A 25,376-nucleotide genomic window follows, 5' to 3' on the forward strand; every position below is an offset into this window, starting at 1 on the left:
TAAAATACAAAAACATATCCATTACATATCAGTACAAGGGATGTTCATCAAACTTGCAGATGACAGAAAGTTGGAAGCGACAGTAATACGGAAGACAGAATCAAGATTCAAACACACACACATGTATGTAAACACAGAGAGTTTTCATTTCATTAGGCTTTTAAAAACAAAATTCACAAACTAGTGAGGAGAACTGAACTTGAAAGTGGAAAAATGTGATATGGAGAGGGACTGAAATTGACAGATTCACCAGTCTCTACCTATGACCTAAAATGTAATTTCTCCCTACTAACCTATCAATTTCTGGCAATAAGGAAAGAGCCCATATTGTTTGGGGAGCTGCTTTTATAGCATATTTAGCTTGCTGGCTAATCCATCCCAACAGCTCTGCTATTCATGATTTGTGGGGAGATAAGAAAGTTTTGCCTCAGGCAGATTTTTAAGAAACGTTCAGATCCATCCCTCATTATTCAGTTGCATTATTCATATGAATAAATGATCATTTCAATTAAGATGCAATGGTTTGATAAAAAAAATTTAATGCCTTCTTGTGATGAAAGCTCCCAGTTTATACTTAGATGAAATTCTCTTTTTGTTCCTGCATTGGCATGATGTTTATACCTGCCTCAAGCATCTGTAATTATGGATGCTAAAGACACACACACAAAAAAAACTTCCTGTCAAAATTTAGCTTCTTAATTAAGATTATAGGGGAAAGTGCCATCCTTGACATTCTGCAAGGAGCCAATCTCTGGTAAAATGGCAAAATTGGGGGTTATGGGTGGGAAGGAGGTACCCTGAAATCCTGACATATATTCTATTGAGGAAGGGATTTGGATTTGATATCCCGCTTTATCACTACCCTAAGGAGTCTCAAAGCGGCTAACATTCTCCTTTCCCTTCCTCCCCCACAACAAACACTCTGTGAGGTGAGTGGGGCTGAGAGACTTCAGAGAAGTATGACTGGCCCAAGGTCACCCAGCAGCTGCATGTGGAGGAGCGGAGACGCGAACCCCGTTCCCCAGATTATGAGTCCACCGCTCTTAACCACTACACCACACTGGCTGTTGCCACCTTCATGCTGCTTTCCAGCTTGTGGGGAGATGTTGAGAATTCTTACACTGGCTACCATAAAGCAGATTTCTGAACATTTGGGATTTAAGTGAGTGTCAGACACTTGCATGCAGAACTAGATCAGTCTGATCCAGCAGGGCTTATCTTATGTTATTAGCTGGCTGGACCACAAGACTCTGGCCGTGCCCAAACGATGGGCTTCTCTTTCCAGCAGTGGAGGAGCTGAGCTTACCGTTGCCAAACTGGTAGTTTCCCAACCTTGGATGCAAGAGAACTATGCCAGCCCCCTTCAACTTGGTGACTTCCAGATATTGTTGGACTGCAGTTCCCATCAACCCCAGCCATGAGGGGAGCTGTAGTCTAACAATATCTGGCAGGCACAAGATTGAGGAAAGGCCGCCCTAAGCCACCTTGAAAGCTCCAGCCCACGTGATCGTGTCTGGAATGGAGGTGCTGGGGGATCAGAAAGGGCTTGAACTAGAACTCCCAGCATTGGGCTCCTGTATCAGCAATGCTCTGTTTATTCAGGAAGTCTCATAGGCAGAGTTTTGAACCTCATGGATGCCATGGGGCTGCAGTACCAACCTTTCTAAACATTCAGTCATCTGACTCCAAGGACCAATCTTGACCCACCAGACCTCATGCAACTTTAACTTGCTCCTCAGAATACCAGAGTCCCGAGTTTCTGTCCCCATTGGCTGATAGCTGCATTGGACTTTGCCTGATTTGGGCAATGCATTTGCCTCTAGCTCCTCTGATCCTTCTGGGCAGCAATTTAACTTTGATCCTCCATAGCCTAGAACTTTGCTGCACGGAGCTTGGCTCTTTCTGAGTCTGACTGGGGCGGTTGTAGCAGTGGCTACCTACTAAATGACAAGGGACAGGGGATTAGATTGGCCTAAAGGTAAAGATACCCCCGTCTGTTAGGTCCAGTTGTGGACAACTCTGGGGCTGCGGCGCTCATCTCGCTCTATAGCCCAAGGGAGCCGGTGTTTGTCTGCAGACAGCTTCCGGTGGCCAGCATGACTAGGCTGCTTCTGGCGAACCAGAGCAGCGCATGGGAACACTGTTTACCTTCCCGCCAGAGCGGTACCTATTTATGTACTTGCACTTTGATGTGCTTTCAAGCTGCTAGGTTGGCAGGAGCAGGGACCAAGCAACGGGAGCTCACCCCGTCACGGGGATTTGAACCGCCGGCCTTCTGATCGGCAAGCCCTAGGCTCTGTGGTTTCGACCACAGCTCCCCCCGTGTCTTGGATTGGCCTACTATCACACTTTTAACAGCCATTTGATCTGCAGAAACAAGATCTCTTTGTGGCATAGTAATGAGCATTATGCCTGTGCATGCAGTAGCTGATAAAGGCAAAGGAATAGATGGTAAAGGTACTGGCAAGGCCACTAATAACCACACGAGTCGGGAGGGAGTGGAAAAAATGGCGTCAGGAATGTGGAAGCATTTTACTCTCTCAACCAGAGCAGCTCTTGTAACTCCTTCTTAGAGAACATGAACCACAAGAAAATGAAAATGCATGTTTCAGTAAATGTTGATCAAGGATTCCTTATGCTTGTGGCAGAGGCCTTGATCTAATAGAGGCCTTCACTAACAGAAAAGGGGGGCATGTTCTTATCAATTCTCACTATTACCCCTCCCCACAAATGTCACCCCCACAACAGAGTGGAACTGGTTTCCTTTTGCTCCAGGGGGAACAGGTGAAAAATGCCTTATCTCCTCTTCCACTGGATCAGAAAGCCCATTTGTGAATTAAAGGGCGTAGCTGGATTTAGGTCCAAATATTTTATCTGCTTAAATTTGTTATATTAAAAAAAGAAGCCATTGCCATAAAACTTTATAAAATAAAAAATGGCTGCAGGAAAGGGTGATTTGACGCCCACCCTTCAGTGTTTCTACTCCACACCATCCCCCCCCCCACTGCTTTTAATGGTCTGCACGCCCTTTTCTCTCCCTGCTCAAAATCTCAGCTTCTCTAAGAACCTTTTCAAAACCTTAACAAAAAGAAACCTTAACAAAACAACAACAATCCAATGGGCCAACGGTCCATGTGTTGGTATGTAAGTCTCTTCCTCCTTTTAAGCACCGATTTGAGTCTTTGCTATCCTACAAAGCTTCTTAGCTTTGCATCTGCTCTGGATCTTGGACATTTCAGAATAAGATGTGAGTGTGATGGTTTGAAGCCCTCAGTTTTAAAGTTGGCCGCTGTTTGACATTGAGTAGTGTCTGCAAACCTTTTTCAATATTGCACCGTCTGGCCAATTGTGAATTTGTCCTTTCATTTGAAATGGCGAAAGGACAGGGCCCCTTTCATATGATCGGCAGTTCTTTATAGTGGAGGGTTGCTGCAAATCATAAAAGGACTAGTTAATTAGCCTCGTTTCTGGGTTCACTGACTTGAGAGGAGCTTTAGCTCGCTGAGAGTAAATTGTGGGAATACATTTGATGGGCAGCTTGAATGGCAGAAAATGAATTATCCTCTAGCAGTTAGTTCATAGTCAAAGGCTGCAATAGCCTGTATCATCTCCATGTTGTTGTTGCTCATATGAGTATTGGAATTTATTTTGCACGGGATTCCATCATCTGCCCATGCTAAATGTAGCCTCCCTGCCTCCTATATTGTATTTTGCTCAGGAAACACAGGAGTTTCTCCCCAGTGTCTCAGTCCAGCTAGCAGAAGACCATGTGGTGTGCTTATACCCAGTGCTATTTTTCTAGAAAAATAGGTGCTGGAGCTCACAATGAATGCCTCCCTCGTTCTCTTAGAATAGCAGTGGCGCCTCCCTAAGAGGTGCTGAGTTCTGGCTGGGGAAAAAGCCATTGTTACACCATTTGCTTGACTTGCCTCTGGCTAAGTGATGCAGAAGCTGAGGCTCCAATACTTTGGCCACCTCATGAGAAGAGAGGACTCCCTGGAAAAGACCCTGATGTTGGGAAAGATGGAGGGCACAAGGAGAAGGGGACGACAGAGGACGAGATGGTTGGATAGTGTCTTCGAAGCTACAAACATGAGTCTGACCAAACTGCGGGAGGCAGTGGAAGACAGAAGTGCCTGGCGTACTCTGGTCCATGGGGTCACGTAGAGTCAGACACGACTAAACGACTAAACAACAACAACAAGTGATACAGATACCAGATAGGCCAGAGAACAGAAAATTGACCATTATGCCTCCACAAACTTTTGTGAATCCACATGTGTGGGGACAGGAAATAACGTGGCTTTGAGATTAGGGGCATATTACTAAAAAATGCTTGACATTCTCTTTCAGAGGGCTATGGCCTGGTGAAAGAGCACCCATTGGCCTGATCCATTCACCCCCAATTAAAATATGCGTACATCAGATGACTTATATAGATTTTTGCCTCTGCATTGGCCAAACCTGGATTGCAGTTTAGATTCTTCTCTCTCTCTGGCCGTATTTTGCATTATAGAGGGATTCATTGACCATAGTGCATCGAGCTAATGAAAAACACCTGGCATCCGGCTCGAATTGTAATCTGCACTCCATCAAACAAGGCACGTCTGTCATCTCACAACCAGCTAGGAGAAACGAATCTCTCTGTGGGTAGTGCAAATTAACTTTGTCTCATGAATACTTGATCCGATAATTTTCTACAGAAGATTGACTTGATTGGAAGGTAAACGTGATCCCAGACAGCTTCCGTAAGGTAGTTTTTATGCTTTGTGGAGACAGCGGAGAATGTTAAACCCGGAATGAAATGCAATTGTTTGTTTTCACCCTACTTTAATATACTCCACCCGATAATGAAGGATTAATGGCTAGAAATCTGTATGTGGCCTCACGGCGAAGCCTTGAACTCTGCAGTTTTCTGCCAGCAACAGTCATCAACACGCTCTTGAGCTGGAGGTGAATGGGGCGCTGCCCCCCACCAACTTGAGTCTGCCTGCAGCCAGCCCCAGCTTATCTATCTTATTACTTAACATCAAGTCCAGGGTGTGGGAACTGGCTGTCAGCTGCCACCGCCTTAGCTTCGCTGTTGCCATTCTGGACCACTGCAGGGAAGAGGATGGAGGCAAACTAGAATTAGGTTTAGCTCCAGCTCCAGTCAGCCTCCCTGCCTGCCACTCTGCCAGTCCCAATAGGCAGCAGCTAGTGATGGCACTCTTTCACCTCCTTTCACATAAAAAGTATATTTTCATAATACTGTTCATAGAGCCTTTCACGAAGGTATGCAAGGAGGTTGTTGCTTTTTTTAAAACAGCAGATACAATGATGCATCAGAAGCTTAGTTTTATTTCAGAAATATACATCCCTCAGTCATAATGGCAGCAGCTGAAAAGCAACTAAAACTTAAAGTTGCCTAAAGGTAAAGGTACCCCTGACCATCAGGTCCAGTCGTGGCTGACTCTGGGGTTGCACCGCTCATCTCGCTTTATTGGCTGAGGGAGCTGGCATACAGCTTCCGGGTCATGTGGCCAGCATGACTAAGCCGCTTCTAGCGAACTAGAGCAGCGCACGGAAATGCCGTTTACCTTCCCACCGCAGCAGTAACTATTTATCTGCTTGCACTTTGACATGCTTTCGAACTGCTAGGTTGACGGGAGCAGGGACCGAACAACAGGAGCTCACCCCATCACAGGGATTCGAACCACTGACCTTCTGATCAGCAAGTCCTAGGCTCTGTGGTTTAACCCACAGCGCCACCTGCGTCCCTTAAAGTCACCTAGGTGCATTTAAAGAATACACATCTTTGCCAGGCACTGAGAATACCAAAAATGGAAGCACTGAGCGAGCCTCGCTAGAGGAAAGCATCACACAAGTGGGGTGCCACCACCAGAAAGGTCATCTCTCTGGGCACAAGTCATTATCTAAAGTAATGGTGGACCAAAATCCCTCTTCATGTTTTTGGCTGCCTGGCAAAAATAAAACAAAATATTTTTGATTGCTTTTGTGGGACAGGTGGGAAGACAGGAGAAGTTTCCCTGAAATATCTGGGTTCACCATTTGACTGCACCATTTGGTGTAGGTGGCGCTGTGGGTTACACCACAGAGCCTAGGACTTGCTGATCAGAAGCTTGACGGTTCAAATCCCCACAACAGGGTGAGCTCCTGTTGCTCGGTCCCTGATCCTGCCAACCTAGCAGTTCAAAAGCACATCAAAGTGCAAGTAGGTAAATAGGTACCGTTCCGGCGGGAAGGTAAATGGCGTTTCCGTGCGCTGCTCTGGTTTGCCAGTCATGCTGGCCACATGACTCAGGAGCTGTACTTGAGCGCCCAAAACGGCCTCGGTGCAGTATATCTGAAGGAGTGTCTCCACCCCCATCATTCTGCCCGGACACTGAGGTCCAGCTCCGAGGGCCTTCTGGCGGTTCCCTCACTGCAAGAAGCCAAGTTACAGGGAACCAGGCAGAGGACCTTCTCGGTAGTGGCACCCGCCCTGTGGAACCCCCTCCCACCAGATGTCAAAAAGAACAACTACCAGACTTTTAGTTGTTTGGGAGCTGGGAAGTTTGGAATGCAGAAGGCCACAGAAGGTTTGATCTCTGGCAACTCCAGGTAGGGCTGGAATGGTCCCTTGCCTGAAACCCAACACAGCCTCTGCCGATCGGTGTAGACAATACTGAGCTAGGTGGACCAACGGTTTGGCTCATTATAATGCAGCTTCTAATGTTCCATCAGCTGGAACCTTCTATCCTCCCCTGCAGCAATGTTGTTGTTATTATTATTATTTAAAATACTGCCTCTAGCTCTGTCCACAGCAAAGAGATGCCTTGGAACTCCCATTGGTCTTAGCTCCCAGGGGGCTCTAACGTGGTTACTTCTAAATCTCAGCCCATACCTATGGTTAGATCTCATGTTCATTTGAAGACCAGTTTGGATAATCATCATACACCTTCCCCCCCACCCCAGATGGTTTCCTAAAAGAAATTCCTTCTGCTATTCTTTCCTCGCTCGTTTTTGCTGCATTAATAATAATGCAAAGGCAACCTGACTCTACGCAGTGAAGCAAAGAAAAGCCTTACGGAGTGGCGTTTGTTAGCTAGAGAGATCTAGGTTTGACTTTCCACCTGCCACAATGATCTAAAATAAACACAGTGGTCCTGGAACAGGCAGAAGGGTTGTCTTAGGCTGGAGAAGACAGTAAAATGGTAAAATTGTACTGGAAAAGACAGTAAAAAATATGGTAATGTAGATTACCATAAGGCAAGAAAGCAAGGTAACCTCAGAATACTTGCGTACTGCTTAATATTCATGCTTTAAGAGTTTACAAAACCAGAAGGTTGTTGTACGAATGTTCTGTTTTTTTTAAAAAAATGTTTAACAATTTGTACTGTGCTTTGCAAATCGAGGCAGGTGAAAAGAGCAAATATTAGGCATCTCAGTAGGAGGAAATGAGAACAGCATGTTGCTGAATACATTTGTGTACCTTTCCTTTCCTCGCTATGATTTATTTGTTTTTCTTGGTCGCTTAGATGGAAGCAGCAATTCTTAATGGAGGCTTTTGGATCTTTTCTTTTCTTTAAAAAAGAGAGATTGATTCATTCCTGTTGGATAAAAATCTAAGCTGGATATTAAAGTGGTTGGCTTAGGTCCAAAGGACTCCATGGTGTGATTTGTGCACAAATGAGGTTTGTAAGCTGGGGCCCTTCTGAAAGGACCCCCTTCCCCAATGCATACAAGACCCTGCAAATGTGTGGGAAACTTCAAGAGATGAACTGTGGCTTGTTCTTGAGGGGGGCAAATTACCTGTGGCAGAGACATATCCATATGTCAATTCATTTCTGGTCTGAATTCAAGGTTTTACAAATTGCACGGAAATCCCTGAATGACCTAAGAGCTAAATACAGTCATACCTCGGAAGTTGAACAGAATCTGTTCTGGAAGTCCGTTCAACTTCCCAAACCAAAGCACTGCTTCTGATTGGCTGCAGGAAGCTGCTGCAGCCAATCAGAAGCCGAAGAAGCCCTGTCAGACATTCAGCTTCCAAAAGAACGTTCAAAAACTGGAACACTCACTTCTGGTTTTTTAATTGTTTGAGAGCTGGAACGCTCAACTCCCAAGGTGTTTGGGAGCTGAGGTATGACTGTACTTGGGGAGGAGCTCTCTCCTTGTATGTGGCTGCCTATGAATTGAGGACCTTTAGAGAGGCCCTTCTTAATATTCCTCTGCCAGGAACTACATGATTGGCCGTGACACACAACCAGGCCTTTTTTGTGGTGGCACCCTGACTCTAGAACCCTGTTCCCTTTGAAATCCTCTTGGCTCCAGCACTGCTGGCCTTTAGACACCAGATGAAAACCTGTTGGTTCAGGCTGTTGGGCAGTAATGCTGCTGTTCTGTTGTGTGCTTTGGCTGGATTGTTGTATGGTTTTAAATTGAGAGATGCTCTTTCACAAACTTCATTGCAAATCGCTTCAGAGATTGTGGGATGTAAAGCAGTATATAAATAGAGTAAGTAATTAAGGAACTGAGACACTGCTGAGTTCCTAAATCAGGTGGCAGGAAACTCTTTTTTTTACCCCAAAAGCCACCTTCCTGGGGCTGGCACACCAGTGGTTAGAAGGGCCAGAGGGGGGAAGTGGATGGAGCTCCAGGCGTAACTCTTGCCTTTGCACAGTAAGACTGCATTCCAGCCACACAAAATCCAGTGATTTCCATACCCCCAACACCTGCTTATCTCTGCATCCTCAATTTAGGCAACCAAGAAGGTTACATTCCAGCCAGAAAAAAGCACTTGAGGAGGGTGCAGTACAGAGCTGGCAAGGGGTGTGGCAGGGGGAGGAGCGGTGGCCTAAGGAAAGTCCTGGGGGCCAGATAGAGAAGGCAAGGGGGGTGGGTTCAGTTGGCCTCTAGCTTCCCTGTACTTGTCCTATAAAGAGTGGGGGAATCCTAAATGGCAGGGAGATATATTTAATGGTGGGCATCTAAAGCTACAACTAACTTCGACCAAGATATTTTTTTTAAAAAAACTGGAAATAAGTAGAAGATCTCGATAACAAGTGCCCTTCCTGGAAGCTCCCTATAGCTGAAATGTTGCCTTTCCAAAGCATAGGGTGGTATTCACCTAAGTCCTACTCAGAGTAGACTCATTGAAATTAATGAGCCTGAGTTGCTGTTGTTGTTGTTTAATCGTTTAGTCGTGTCCGACTCTTCATGACCCCATGGACCAGAGCATGCCAGGCACTCCTGTCTTCCACTGCCTCCCGCAGTTTGGTCAAACACATGCTGGTAGCTTCGAGAACACTGTCCAACCATCTCGTCCTCTGTCCTCCCCTTCTCCTTGTGCCCTCAATCTTTCCCAACATCAGGGTCTTTTCCAGGGAGTCTTCTCTTCTCATGAGATGGCCAGAGTATTAGAGCCTCAGCTTCAGGATCTGTCCTTCCAGTGAGCACTCAGGGCTGATTTCATTAAGATTGGATTGGTTTGATCTTCTTGCAGTCCATGGGACTTTCAAGAGTCTCCTCCAGCACCATAATTCAAAAGAGCCTAAGTTAGCCATATCTATTAACTTGTGTCTAATCCAAATAGGACTGGCACTGAATACTACCCATAGGGTGGGCTCCGTTGTAGTGCTAACTTAAAGAGACTTAGCATTGTATACTTGTTTCACTGGTTTTGCACAAGTGGGATGCTGTTGCACCAAACAATGCATAATAAGCAGGTTGCTAGTAACTGTGTTGCACCGTAGACTGTGCAATCTATTGCCGGCCTCATTTCCCACAGTTCAACTGTTGTATTGGATTTCTCCACTGCGCAATGTTAAAATTCACCTGTCTGCTAGCTCAAGAGCCCCTGCGCTAAGCAGACAGAGAATGTTGGATACAGCCCATAGTTATTTTCAGATGAAGTTGGCAAGATGATATGAGTCACACCATGCTATGCAAATTCTGAGTCAGCAAAGGGTGCCTCACTTTGGGGAAGGGTCTCATATTGTAATCTCCTCTATGCAGAAGAAGAGACTCGAGAGCTCTAAGGGCAACCAGCTAAACTTGTCCCGTTCCCATGTGTCATTAGTTTTAATGCTTCACTGCTGTGCCAAAGAGAGCATTTCCCCACATATCTACTCAGTGTGGGCCACCATCCTTAAGCTGTTTATCTCAAAGTAGTTCCTCCCAACTTGTGTTGTGCTGTGATAGTATGGTTTGGCAGCTGGTACCTCGAGTTAAGAACTTAATTCATTTTGGAGGTCCGTTATTAACCTGAAACTGTTCTTAACCTGAAGCACCACTTTGGCTAATGGGGCCTCCTGCTGCTGCCGCACCGCCGGAGCACGATGTCTGTTCTCATCCTGAAGCAAAGTTCTTAACCCGAGGTACTATTTCTAGGTTAGCGAGCTCTGTAACCTGAAGCGTCTGTAACCTGAAGCGTCTGTAACCCAAGGTACCACTGTATTGCCTTTTGCAAACTGTTAGGAAAGGAAGTATAGGCATGTTTCATTTACTTAGCCCTGTGACAGGCCGGGGAGCTACTTGCAGGGAGCTGAGGATGGTTTTGGTTGCTGTGGTAGTAAGAATGAAGCTAACTGGCTTGAGATATCTTTGGAAAGGTTGGAAATGACATAGTAAAAGATGCTTTGAGAAAAGAGGGCATGTGTTTCTTTCTTTTTAAATGAGAACCAGTATGTGTAGCATGCTAATGGTAAGGCCTCTCCTCCTCCCAGAGGGCAGGGGTTGTGAACGGGAGCAGCTTCCCGCAGGGGCAGGGAGGCGTATTCAGCTCCCTGCTCCTGATTGCTTCTGCTGCCATGGCCAAGCCTTCCAGCCGACCAATAGGGCCGGCTGGTGGGCAGGGCTAGCCACATTTAAACAGCCGCGGCAGCGCTCAGCTCCCAGTCTGTTCCTGCTTTCTTCAGATCTCCCGCCCTCCCTCCCTCTTAGGTCAGCTTCATTTGCGTATTGCCTTGCTATGGACTTCGGTTGGTTGCCTTGGTTGCCCAAGGGGCCTGGTAGGACTTCTTTATCCATTTGGCAAATTGGCACCAGCCTCTTGGTTTTTTCGCCTACCTCGTAGCAATTCATCACAACTTTCTGGTGTGGGCGGTTAGGCATTGGAATATGTGTGCTGTGTTGGAGGATTGGGTATGAGCCATCATCTACCCTTCCTCTTTTGGGTATTCCATTAAAGGAATCCAGCAGTCGTGGATCCTGTTCAATGCCTTGCTGGTGGCTAGGGCCATGTTATGACCCCGGTGATGTCATGGGGGAGCTTCCAGTTGTATTTGCATCAACAAGCTCCTCCCATTAGGTTGTTAACCCTGATATGACTTCTGGCTGAGAGGGGTGGAGTCTTGTATTGCTGTTTCATCCAATGCCTAAGCCAACACTACTCACATGCTGTAACCAATAAAAGTTGTGGCTTAATTTTGCCCATTAACCTAAAACAATGTGTCTTTGTGTCTTATTATACTCCTGTGTGGGTGGCGGGTCCTCGACTCACAATGGGCTGTTTCTAAGTAGCAAATCCATTGAAATGAATGGCTCTCCACTTGGCCATGCTGACTGATTTCAGTGGGCCTCTTACTATGTGAAGAACTCAGTTGGATACAATGTTGTAAATGGTACATTTTTTCCCCAAAGCAGTTGGGGGGGGGGAATAAATGAAAGAGGATCTAAATTAAAATGAAGCTCAAAATATTTCCTTGAAGACATTGTTCAAAAGAATCTGGTAACTTATTTATCCTCCCACCACATGGGGGGAGGGGTATCTGGAGAGCCCTGCAAAACTCTTCTTTTCCTATGTGTTAGAGCGACAGAATATTACAAGTCTTTGCCAGTCAGCTCTTAAATGGAGCACTTTTTTTCCTTGGCATACTACTATTCAGTTCTTCCATGCATGGCATTCCACATTTATTCCAGTTGAAGAAGTATTACCGATGTTTTTCATTTGGAAACACTGTGTTTCATCACAGCTGAAAGAACACTTGTCCTTGTATAAAAGCAGGGATTTCCTTCCTTATCTCTCACAGGTATTAATAGATTTCTCTTTTATATCATCATTATTTTCTAGGTCAATGGAACAGAGATTGAATATGAATTTGAAGAAATTACATTGGAAAGGGTAAGTGAATTGTTCTTCGCACTTCAGAGGCCAGATGACTTTGTTAGCAACACAAATAAAGCAATTAATTGTGATATAATCCTTCATTTTCAATTTAAGTATTTGGAGTGGAATTCCCTTTACATATTTATATGAAAATCCCATTCATCATGACTGCTGATGGAGCTTAAGTCCTGAAAATCTTGCTAGGCTGTTAGAACTTCTATTATGTTGCAGATTTTTGCAGAATTCTTTTAGAAGTATAAAAGAACAAAACTTGACAACTCATATTGTAGCCTTAAGTATTATGAAATGTTTCCTCACATAGTTTCTGCTTTAGATTTTATTCCCAGTATGTTTATTTATAAAACTTGAATATGTTTCATTATTATCCTGGTTTGGGGCAAATACTATCTCCCAAAGCTTCTCATATCAGTCAATATACTGCTGGTGGCAAAAGCTGCACATCAGCCTTTCCCAACATGGTTTCTTCCAGTTATCATTGGACTCCAACTCCCACTATCCCTGACCACTGACCATGCTGGCTAGGGCTGATGGGATATGTAGTCCAACAACAATTGGAGAACACCAGGTTGGGGAATGCTGCAGTACATAAACACTCTGGCTTACAAACCGAAAAGACAGAAGGCGTGAAAAGGGGAGCAGTGGGGAAAGGGAGAGAAGGAGATCAGATTGATGGTAAGAGAAGTAAGTGATTAATTGTATACAAGTATGGCTGCCTGATTGGGACAAGGCTGATCTTCCCTTCCATGTCTCCTTTCTTGGGTACAATGGATACAAGGACCTGGTGATATTTAAGCCCTATTCATGCATTACTCTTGTTTAGGAAATAGCTGTGATGGCAATGGAGCTAGGCCATGCTTTAGGGTCTTTTACCTGCAATAACCACATGATGAGCACAATTGTCTGTAGACATTTGAATGTGTGGCAGGCTGTAGGCATTTGAATGCAGACATTTGAATGGAATGGCTGTAGACATTTGAATTGTCTGTAGACATTTGAATGTGTGTCAGAGTCCCGACACTTCAGAGTCTTTTTCAGTGGCAATAGTGCAGTCTGTGCTGTTTTCCACCTTCTAGATATTCTTCTGTTTTGTAGGCAAATGAACGGAGGAGAAAGCTATGAATGACTGCCACCTGCAGTGTTGCACCTGAATGTCATGAGGAATGGTTGAGGGAGCTGTATATATATAGCCTGGAAAAGAGGAGACTGAGAGGAGATAGGATAGCCATCTAGTAATATCTAAAGGGCTGCCACATGGAGGATGGAGCAAGCTTGTTTTCTCCTGCTCCGGAGGCTAGTACCCAACCAATGGATTCAGATTACAAGAAAGGAGAAGAACTTTCTGACAGCAGTTTGACAGTAGACTCCCTTGGGAGGTGGTGGACTCTCCTTCCTTGGAGGTTTTTAAGCAGAGATTGGATGGCCACCTGTCATGTATGATCTTGTTGAGATTCCTGCATTGCTGGGCGTTTGACTAGGTGACCCTTGGGGTCCTTCCACATCTACAATTTATGATTCTATGCCACTGCTTGGCTTCCATCACATTCCCATGATAGAGAAGCAAGCAATCTGCCTGCTCGGTGATGGCAACAGTGTCTCAGCAGCAGTCCTCTAAGCCAGGCACCTCAACTCACCATTGCACTTCTCTTTCATGGCAACATAGAGCAACCGCACCACATATTCCCTTTTCTTCATTGTAAGGGGTGATTTAAAACATGAGTGTAATCAATAAAATAAAGGAGGAATGCACAGGTTTAAATACCTTGACCCCAGAAGACTCTGGGCACTCAGTTCAGAACTAAAATAGATGGTTTTCTTACAATAATACAGGATTGACCATCAAGTTACCACATTATTTTTGTTCTGTATGCTGAAGAAAGCTTCTTCAAAGAGAACCATTAAGGAAAGCAAAACTATACCTAAAGAGTTTTGTTGCTGCTATTGTCCAAGTTGTATGAAACACCTACCTTTGAGAGAGTATGTGTGTAAAGCCAATGAAGTGAAATAAAATTCCCTTAAAAGCCTTTAATAGACTAAGCTAAGAACAGGATTCTACAGGCTGGATCACATGAGACCCCTGACAGGTTTTTTGTTTAAATACACCTTGTGCTTCTTGGCTGCTTTTGGCTTGTGTGTTCCCAAAAGATATGTGGACCTCTAGCACCCAACTATTTTTGCAGATAAATCTCAGCCAATTGCTGCTTTGAAATAGAAAATCAAAGCAACGGAATGCTGACCTCTGACGTCTCCTTCTCATTTGTTTGTTTGTTTTTTAAAGATATTTATTAAAGTTTTCAATATTAATACAATAAAAATCAAAAAGAAAAAAAGAAAAAATAACAAAAATACAAAAATAAAAATAATTAAAAACACACAAAGTTTCCATTACTTATTTTCCATTAACTTATTTCCCAAACCTCCTCATACCTCCCTTTTTTGTATTCCAATTCAGATTGTTAGTTCAGCAAATCCTTATCATTAAATTTTAACCTGCTTCTGGACCTTTTTTTTCCATATTCTCTTAAAACATTACAGCTGGAAACCACTTAATTTCTATCCGACATCATTCTAACATTCATTAATTTTGCAATATTTCTGTAAATAGTCTTTGAATTTCTTCCAATCTTCTTCCGCCGACTCTTCTCCCTGGTCTCGGATTCTGCCAGTCATTTCTGCCAATCCCATATAGTCCATCACCTTCATCTGCCATTCTTCCAGAGTGGGTAGATCTGTCTCCTTCTCATTTGAACTCTGTCAATATGTCAAGCTACATGAATGAGAAGAAAGATGAACATATCGATTGGATGCATATTGTCAGTAGCTACAGGAGTAGTTCACGAACATGCTGAAGGTGATATTTTTAATACTAAGGCAACATGTGCATGTTTGGTACTGAAATTCATAGACTGGGGAGACTCAAATCCCTGCTCAGCTCATGAAATTCTCAGTGTGGCCTTGTGCCAGTCACCTATCTCAGCCTAACCTAACTCACAGAGTTGTTTTGAGGCTAAAATGTGTGCCACCCTGAAGGGTGAAAGAAAAATGCAATAACGAATGAATGGATGGTTGTTGAGTGGAAGACATCCTAACTAGGCATGCATTGGTTCTTCAGTGTCAATTCTCTTCCTTGGACGATGGAATTGCTCCTTAGCACAATTCCTGACTATAGTATCTTTATGCCACCATGATACTTTCCCCCTTTCGAGAAACAAAATTTGGTTTGACTATGGAAAGGAGGCATACAAATAAATGATGACGATTGTCCCTCACAGTGGATTCTGTCCCATAATAATAGAAAGGGTAAGTCATTGCAGTGTAAATATATAATGCAAGTCAATCCACACTGCAATTCTTTTTTAGAGCACCTTTATTACTGGGGCTGGATCAGAGTTATGGCTTACTTTACAGAATACGGGTTAAGAGTGCTTGGGGGCATTGCAGTTTATTACCACCTGCCAAGCACTCTGCCAAGATCTCCTGCTTTATTTCTGCACATTATCAGATAAAACGTCACAGTCTCTTGGGTGGTAGTGGAAGAAAGTCAAAATTCAGTGGAAGAGAACAGGAAGAGATGGCATGTGTGTTACAAGGGATGCCTAAGAGAGAGAAATCACAAGAGAACATTGACTATCTCATGGGCATTTGGTGAATGTCTGAAATTACGGAGCTGTAGTGGATATGGATGCTATGAATGGTATTTGAGGAAGCACGCCTAGCTAGTTCAACTGTCTAGCCCAGGACCTCAGAGGATGGCATTCAAGCACAGTGACTTTAACAAGGCTCCTCCAAGGGTACCATTTTTACTATTTCTGCACTAATAGGGGCATTAGACTACCATTTAACATCAGCTGGGTAAATGTTCCATGCTGTTTCCTTAGCTGTGATTCCTGCATTGAGTATTGAACTAGATGACGCTTTGGGTGTCTTCCAACTCTAAAATTCCACAATTCTATGATTATGGAATCTGGCACTGGGACAAACTCTAGCCCATCCATCTGAGCCTTCAGAGATCAGGCACACTTTACATTGTTTCTAATAAACTCAGTCCAAATTACAGGCTGCTTCTGCTTATCTCAGTTCCTAGGGCCGATGGAAATTAGAATGGAATATAGACGTAGCTTCTTTCTTGAACTCGCCACTGAGATTATCATGTGGATAATGGCACCTTCCTTTCCCCCAAACACTTCTTGTGTTCCTGGTTGGCACCTTCCTTTCCCCCAAACACTTCTTGTGTTCCTGGTTGAGAGCGACAGCCCCAAGCCAACAGCACAGGGGAAAACTACCTTCCAGAATGGGAAAACTCTAGTTCTGATGGGAGCCATAACTATATTTTGGCCCAAGACAAAGGAGGAGCACACAAAAAAATCAAATTATGAAAGCTGCGTCTGGTTTCCTGGTGTGGGAAAAAATATATTCCGTGTGTGTAGCTTTGCTCTTATACAACTAAGACAGGATGCAGCTTGCTAACTAACCCAGAAAAGGAGGGGTGGCTTTTGTGTAATAGAGGAAGAAAAAACCCCAGAAGGAATAAAGCAACCGATAATCAATTACATCAAAGTGATAACATTTACAGCTACCCAGGAGCGGAAATTATGCATATTTCTTTGCTAATCTGGAATACTTCACAGGACTCAGAGGGGATGAACAATCCAGGCAACGCAAGATTGGGCAATGTCATCATGTGTTTATTTATCTCTGTGACATTTACCAGAAATCTTCAATGGAACAGAAAGATTATTAGATACTTAGGCAAAAGTCAATAATGTTCGTATAGATTTATAACACTGATTTCTTTCATTGCTGGTGCATAAAGTCCAAGGAAAGAGAGAGAGAGAGAGAGAGAGAGAGAGAGAGAGAGAGAGAGAGCTCTCAGGCTAACTCATTTACAGAAACAAACAGAATAAATTCACACACATTATGAACCTGCTTCATTGTTCAGGTCAGCCTTCCCCAACTGGGTGCTCTTCAGATGTTTTGGACTACAACTTCCATCTGTGTGACAGTGGTAGGCTGTGGCTGATAATACTTGTAGTCAGAAACATCCGAATGAAGGCTGGATTCAGTCATCAACTGAGGGACCTACTTCATGTTCCAACTTCTTCTGTCGCCACATTGGTAAACAACAGAAATAGAGCCTTTTTAGTGGTGTCCCTCAGATTATGGAACCTCGTCAGAGAGTTCCATCTGGCATTTGCCCTCATTTCCTTAAGGAAAGAGGTCAAAGCATTCCTCTTCCCAAAAACTATCAAGGAGCGTGTGAATATTTATTTAAAAAAAATAGTGCTGTGGTTTATTATTCTGTTCTGGTTTTATGTTGGATTACCCAATTATGGTTTTGTATTCTAAAGATTTTATGGTCACTGTGGCTGCCTTTTTAAAAGGCAGAAAGGTAGAATACAGAGGTATTAAATAGGAATGGAATGAATTGTACATTTCAGCTCCTCTGAATAAGTGGAAAACTTATTTGCCAGCATGAAGAATAACATGTGTGACAGCTGAAATGCTTCTTGAATCCCACAATCCTGAAATATGTACTTCTGAAGCACCTCTACCTTTGAAGCCATACTAGGTCCTTGAAGAAACTTGACTATAATGCTAGTCATGACTTGTCCTAGGAGAGAAAAGTGAAGGGTGCAAGGAGCCAGCCCAGAGGTTTCTCTAGTGTTTGGTGGGTGAGTCTCTTCCACATTTTCCCCAAGCATTACAGATCAAACTCAGGCATGGAGGGGCAGTTCATATTAACACCCACCCCCCACCCCCGTTAGAAAAAACCCCAAACAAATTTAGTGCAAAGAATCATGCAAATCCGATTTCTCTTTGATTGGACATTCACATGAAGCAACTGATTCACCAAATATGTTATCTGCATGGGCATGGGAAGAAATTCACAATTCTCTTCCACCATGCAAACTGAGGTCCTGCTGCCTGAAATTTCTGAATTGAGACTTTGTGGTTGCTCATCCAACCTTGACATTTCTGAAGATCATAGCATAAAGTATGGGGAACATCAGGCATGAGGCCCAAATGCCCTAAGGGTGAAAAAGCTTCCCACATAAGGCACAGAGCAACTGATGCTTGCATTTGGACAAGAAATCCGGATATGTCAGAAATATAGGCTTTAAATATAGTCCAGCTCCATATGGGATGGTTCTTCGGTCTTTTGACCACAATATACCTGTGATTGGGGAAGACTTTCCTCCTCAGTGCAAAAGGATCTTTTGTGATCCTTCATTTACTACGAGATATAGTTGCTTTTCTACTGACAGCTACTCACAGCAATGCCTCTCTCCAGACCCCAGAATTGTACAAGTGATATTCTCTCCCTTGCTTCTAACCACTGTGCTTTTCAGCTAAGTAATAGAAGGGTGTGAGCGAATGCTTATCAAGCATCATGCAAAATTTAATGGTGGGGATTATAACCTGCATAATCAATTATCTGTGGTAGGTCAAGCTGCAACTGTTGACACAAATCATGCTGGCCTTCTTACTACGTAAATTGATAACTTTACACATCTATTAAAAATAATGTGGCATTCAAAAATATTTCCCTGGGAGGCATGTGTGCTGCTCAGTGACTTTTTAATGCTCCAATTAACGAAGAACAACTAGAAATGCCCAAATAATTCATAGCCAGAAATGCCTATGACCATTGCACATTATCCTTTGTGATGATGACACTGTTGCTAGCCTTTAAGAAACAGATGCATTGGCCTAATGAAAAACTTTCATAAGTATGTGGAGCCTGTGTGTCTTTTAAAGAGCTTGTATATTCTTGGAAAAAATAAAGTCTCATATTATCATCACCCTGGGTCACACTTTCCATCTTCTGGCTCTGAAGCTGGAGATATAAAGTGGGAGAGGGAATTGCCTTTGGGATCAGCCACAGGTGTCTCTACTACTTCAGAAGAACTAGTGTAAGAGGAGACCATTATGTGTAGCCCAAAGGGGCTCTCCTGCTACCCTTCTCTGCCTCCGTGGGCTTGAGATGATGGAGAAGTTGGCGGTTGCTGAAACAACATTCAAGTTCTGTTCTTACTATGTCTCCAGCCTGAGCTGTCCAAGGTACTAATTAATCTTTAAATACTTCCTTTGCCTCAACCTAGACTTTGCCTTACTTCATTACATCATGCACTATTTCCCCAAACCTAAGCTCTGCTGGATCAGACCCAAGGACAATCTAGTCCAGCATCCTCTCACAGTGGTCAACCATGGGAAGCCAAAAAGCAGGAGCTGAGGGCAACAGCATTCTCCCCATTTGTTTCCCAGACACTGGATGAAGCTTGGTTTCCAGACCCCTGATTATCTTGGTTGCCCTACTCTGCACATGTTCCAGCTTGTCAATATCCTTGCTAAATTGTGTTGCCCAGAACTAGACACAGTACTCCATGTATTGTCTGACCAGGGCAGAATAGAGTGGGACTATTACTTCCGTTGATTGGGACACTATACTGCGGTTGACACAGCCAAGAATAGCATTAGCCTTTTTTGCTGCTGCATCATACTGTTGACTTACATTAAGCTTGTGGTCTACTAAGACCCCTAGATCCTTTTCACATGTACTGCTGGCAGGCTAGGTTAATTTTATATTTGTGCAGAACCTTATCTTTGTCCCTACTGAAATTCATTTTGTTGGTTTGGGTCCAGTTCTCCAATCTGTTCAGGTCATCTTGAATCCTGTTTCTGTCTTCAGCAGTATTAGCTACACCTTCAAGTTTGGTGTCATCTGCAAATGAGCAGAGCTTCACACTACACACTGTAACTCACTGGCACCCTAATTATGCCACGCCTGTCCCCAAACCTCATAATTTGTATACTGCTTCAGAAGCTTTTGATGACGTATTTTGAAATTTAAAAATACAGGTAACAATGTGGGGTTGGCTGGTTTGGGCATGTGGCCCAGATCTTTGCTCAGCACCGCTTCTATATTTGTCCACCACCTGCAAACAAGTAACCAAATTACTTGCAGTAAGGGGGAGCAATGACTATCAACAGAGCACAGAAGGCAACTTGATCAGGGCCCTCCAAAATTTAGACCCAATAAGTATTGCAGTCCAGGGCTGTGTTCTGATGTGAGCACTGGCCTCAGCTGAGATGACAGTACCCTGGACAGCTCCATGGAGGACTCACACTGAGGACTGCATGAAAGCTGAGCTCAGATGTTGCTTCAGAAGTAGCTGTTGGGCTCAGATTAAGACTTTGAGTGGACCTATAGCTCTGTTAAAGAAATGGGAGTGCCTGATCACCTCATCTGTCTCCTGAGAAATCTCTATGTGGGACAAGAAGCTACAGTTAGAACTGGATATGGAACAACTGATTGGTTCAAAATTGGGAAAGGAGTACGGCAAGGCTGTATATTGTCTCCCTGCTTATTTAACTTATATGCAGAATTCATCATGCGAAAGGCTGGGCTGGATGAATCCCAAGCCGGAATTAAGATTGCCGGACGAAATATCAACAACCTCAGATATGCAGATGACACAACCTTGATGGCAGAAAGTGAGGAAGAATTAAAGAACCTTTTAATGAGGGTGAAAGAGGAGAGCGCAAAATATGGTCTGAAGCTCAACATCAAAAAAACGAAGATCATGGCCACTGGGCCCATCACCTCCTGGTAAATAGAAGGGGAAGAAATGGAGGCAGTGAGAGATTTTACTTTCTTGGGCTCCATGATCACTGCAGATGGTGACAGCAGTCACGAAATTAAAAGACGCCTGCTCCTTGGGAGAAAGGCGATGGCAAACCTAGACATCACCTTGCTAGCAAAGTCCCATGGACTGCAAGAAGATCAAACCTCTCCATTCTGAAGGAAATCAGCCCTCAGTGCTCATTGGAAGGACAGATCGTGAAGCTGAGGCTCCAATACTTTGGCCACCTCATGAGAAGAGAAGACTCCCTGGAAAAGAACCTGATGTTGGGAAAGATGGAGGGCACAAGGAGAAGGGGGCAACAGAGGACAAGATGGTTGGACAGTGTTCTCGAAGCTACAAACATGGGTCTGACCAAACTGTGGGAGGCAGTGGAAGATAGGAGTGCCTGGCGTGCTCTGGTCCATGGGGTCACGAAGAGTCGGACACAACTAAACGACTAAACAGCAACAACAAATAGCTCTGTTCTGTATGTAACTCCACTTTTATGGAATTGTAAACTTGGAAGGGATCCCAAGGAACATCTAGTCCAACTCCCTGCAATGCAGGAATAGTCCCACCTCTACCTAGGGACTGAACCTGAGACCTTCTGCATGCAAGGCAGGTGTTCTACCACTGATCTATTGCCTCTTGATTTAAAGGGATCAAACTTTCTCCTGTAGACTGTGCATCAATGGAGCTGGGGAGACTCTGGTTGAACTGGGACTTGTAAGATAAAGTCCTCAGAGTCAGAGGAGGTAACAAGGCTACTGGACTCTTCTTGCAAAAGTACTTAAAGTGCTTCTGGGGCAGCCCCTGCCCCTGTAACTCCCTGGCCTCGTCCCCTGAAGAAGAAGAATCTGCCCCCAAGGTCACAGCAGGTAGGTGTGTTAGTTCCAAGGTGACAGTCTGAAGGAAAGGAGCTGGATCTAAGCCTGTCAGGGGTCCTTTCACAACAAAGCAAGTTGCAGTAACTTCAGTTAGGCCTGGTGGAATTAGATCGGTTCTCAGGGTCAGCTAGCTAAGTTCAAAGTTCAGGTAGTCAGGCCTAGATGGCACCTCTGAAAAATGCAGTTCAGCACTCAAAGCACAAAAAATGTACTCCTGCCGTCAGCAAGATCCTCGCTGCTTAAAGTCCCAGTTTGAGACCCACCCTGGCATCTAGGATCTGAAGTTGCTCCTACCCTTCCCATTAGGCTCAATATCTTGCCTTATTAGCATCACCCTCCCTTAAATATTATCATCTAGTATCTGAAAACTTACTCCCCCCCCCCCCGCATGGATTTGCTAAGCACCAGCTGGGTGGATCTTGACAGAACCTTCGACAGATGGCTTTTGGAACTGCCTTTTACTTTTGGCATTTCAGACCTGGGCACATCTGTGGGAGCTGCGGCTGATTCAGTCACTTTCAGAGTTCTCAAGCTCTTTTCTTCCCTTTCCCCCTCCTCCCTCAGAAACCCCACATTAGTTGCAATTATCAAAAGTAGCTGGTAACGCAGATGCTAATTGGCGTAAGCGGCTCTGTCCTTTTTCCTTGATGCTTTTGGGGCTTTTCTGAGAACGCTCTGCAAAGAGCCTGGGAGATTTAAAGGTTACAATTAAAGATGCTGCGGTAATTTTCCAGGTTACGATTACCGAAGCAGATATTGTTGGTTCTGCTGCTGCGCGCAATTATCCCAAAACTTCTTTTATATCTAATTTTCTCCCATTTGCTTTTTGCTGGGGTGGGGAATTGGCAGCTGAATACACAAATTCTTTCTCAAGGGCATGGAGAAGGGAGTGAAACTTCACACTCTGAGCGGGGAGGGAGGTGGGGGGCAGCTAACCTAGTCACTCCTTTTCCTTTGGTCTTTACCATTGGAACTGAGTGGATGATGATAATGATGGTGATGATGATGATGATGATGATAATAATAATAATAATAATAATAATAATAATAATAATAATTTATTACTTATACCCCAGCCTTCTGGCCGGGCCTCCCGAGCCACTCTGGGTGGCTTCCAACAGGATATTGAAAAGATCAGACATTAAAAACTTCCCTAAACAGGGCTGCCTTCAGATGTCTTCTAAAAGTCATATACTGGTAGTTGTTTATTTCCTTGACATCTGAAGGGAGGGCGCTACTACCGAAAAGGCCCTCTGCCTGGTTCCCTGTAACCTCACTTCTCACAGTGAGGGAACCACCAGAAGGCCTTTGGCGCTGGACCTCAGTGTCCGGGCAGAATGATGGGGGTGGAGACGCTCCTTCAGGTATACAGGACCAAGGCCATTTAGGGCTTCAAAAGTGAGCACCAACACTTTGAATTGTTCTCGGAAACGTACTGGGAGTCAATGTAGGTCTTTCAGGACCAGTATTATATGGTCTCAGTGGCCGCTTCTGGTCACCAGTCTAGCTACCACATTCTGGATTAGTTGTAGTTTCTGGGTCACCTTCAAAGGTAGCCCCATGGAGAGTGCATTGCAGTAGTAGGATTTCTTTATTCCCTTGCTGCCTCCGCTGTACAACCATTTAATGGTGCTGTACTAGATGGGCTGTTGATTTGCTGCTGTAGGGCTCCCCTTACATGCTTACTCAATGGGCCAGGAGGTTTTCTGTACTGTGCAGATTGGGAAGTGTAAGAATTAAGTGTGGAGTCAATAACAGACTAAAACAGTGTAGGTTTTTACCAGATATTTTTGTAAGGCAGCAATGTGAATGGTTTTTGTGAAGATGTTTTAATACCTATATAACATTCTGGGCATGGGATGCGGGTGGCACTGTGGTCTAAACCACTGAGCCTTGGGCTTGCCGATTGGAAGTTGGCAGTTCAAATCCCCGCGACGGCGTGAGCTCCCGTTGATCTGTCCCTGCTGCTGCCAACCTAGCAGTTCAAAAGCATGTCAAAGTGCAAGTAGATAAATAGGTACCACTCCGGCGGGAAGGTAAATGGCGTTTTTGTGCACTAGTCTGGTTTCCCCAGAAGCGGATTTGTCATGCTGGCCACATGACCCAGAAAAACTGTCTGCGGACAAACGGCGGCTCCCTCGGCCAGTAAAGTGAGATTAGTGCCGCAACCCCAGAGTTGTTTGCGACTAGACTTAACTGTCAGGGGTCCTTTACCATCCTGGGCACCACCATTTAAGAAGGATGTTGACAAGTTGGAACATGTGCAGAGGAGGGTCTGGAAAACAAGCCTTCTGAGGAACGGTTGAAGGAGCTGGGTATGTTTAGCCTGGAAAAGAGGAGACTAAGAGGAGATATGATAGCCATCTTCCAAAATCTTAAGGGCTGTCACATAAAAGACAGTACAAGCTTGTTTTCTCCTGCTTTGGTGGGTGGGGCTTGATCCAAATGCTTCAAATTGCAAGAAAGGAGATTCTGACTAAACATCAGGAAAAACTTTCTGACAGTAAGAGCTGTTTGAGACGGGAACAGTCACCCTCGGGAGGTTGTGGTCTCCCCTTCCTTGTAGGTTTTTAAGCAGAGGTTGGATGGCCATCTGTCATGGATGCTTTAGCTTAAATTCCTGCATTGCACTGGAGTAGATGACTCTTAGGATTCTTTCCAACTCTACAATTCTATGATTCTATATATGTTCTTCATTGAAAGATAAAAAGTACATAATTACGAGTGCACAAAGATGCAGATTTGAAGAAATAGCACCCATGTAGAAAACAATGTTTTTGTGGGAGTGGAGAGAAACTGTTTTTAAACAGTTTTAACAGATAGCCAGTAGTACAAATGAAAATGACCTCGTAAAATGCACTCATCTATCTTGACTGTTCTCTTGCTATACTTAGCAGTGCTTCAATTTCCATTTTCCACAGTTCTGCTCCTCAAGTCTGGATCCACTGTTGGTTTGGTTTTTTTAGTGATTTCTGCTTTCTCCAGCAGTGCAGCTATCTTTCTGAGTACAGCACATAAGTATTTATTTTGTTCTTGGCATGGAACTTCACAGTGGTTTAATGTTGTGACTGTGCGTTTAATGTTTAATAAACCTTTTATATTGCCATCATTGGTGAATGGAAACAGTAGGCTAGTAAATCCACAGGTAGATCTGCTATAGATGCCAACATCTGTTTACCCTAATTCTGTAGCAGAGGTATCTGGAAAAACAGGTTTGTTTTAAGTTGAGTATGTGGTGATGACAAAATCATAGTATGGTAATAAAATCCTGGACCATAAAGAAGGCTGATCGCCAAAGAATTGATGCTTTTGAATTATGGTGTTGGAGGAGACTCTTGAGAGTCCCATGGACTGCAAGAAGATCAAACCTCTCCATTCTGAAGGAAATCAGCCCTGAGTGCTCACTGGAAGGACAGATCCTGAAGATCCAAGACTTTGGCCACCTCATGAGAAGAGAAGACTCCCTGGAAAAGACCCTGATGTTGGGAAAGATGGAGGGCACAAGGAGAAGGGGACGACAGAGGGCGAGATGGTTGGACAGTGTTCTTGAAGCTACCAGCATGAGTTTGACCAAACTGCGGAAGGCAGTGGAAGACAGGAGTGCCTGGCGTGCTCTGGTCCATGGGGTCACAAAGAGTCAGACACGACTAAACAACTGAGCAACAAAATAAGTGCAATGTTATTCATACTTACCCTACAGAAATGATGGGTATATAAAAGACCCATATAGGATTGTATTGTTAGATAACGAGA

General features: G+C 44.2%; 1 protein-coding gene across 32 annotated transcripts in view; it reads left to right on the plus strand.

Annotated features, from left to right (window-relative positions):
• Nucleotides 1-25,376, plus strand: part of DLG2 (discs large MAGUK scaffold protein 2) — a 902,142-nt gene that overhangs the window by 628,805 nt on the left and 247,961 nt on the right. For all 32 annotated transcript variants that reach the window (XM_083736268.1, XM_083736240.1, XM_083736269.1 and 29 more), the window contains one exon: nt 12,056-12,106. In XM_083736268.1, the coding sequence (XP_083592394.1) occupies nt 12,056-12,106 (51 nt within the window). The remainder of the gene's footprint in view (nt 1-12,055; nt 12,107-25,376) is intronic.

The sequence above is a fragment of the Podarcis gaigeae genome, assembly GCF_964106915.1.
Source record: "Podarcis gaigeae genome assembly, chromosome: 4".
Classification (NCBI taxonomy): domain Eukaryota; kingdom Metazoa; phylum Chordata; class Lepidosauria; order Squamata; family Lacertidae; genus Podarcis; species Podarcis gaigeae.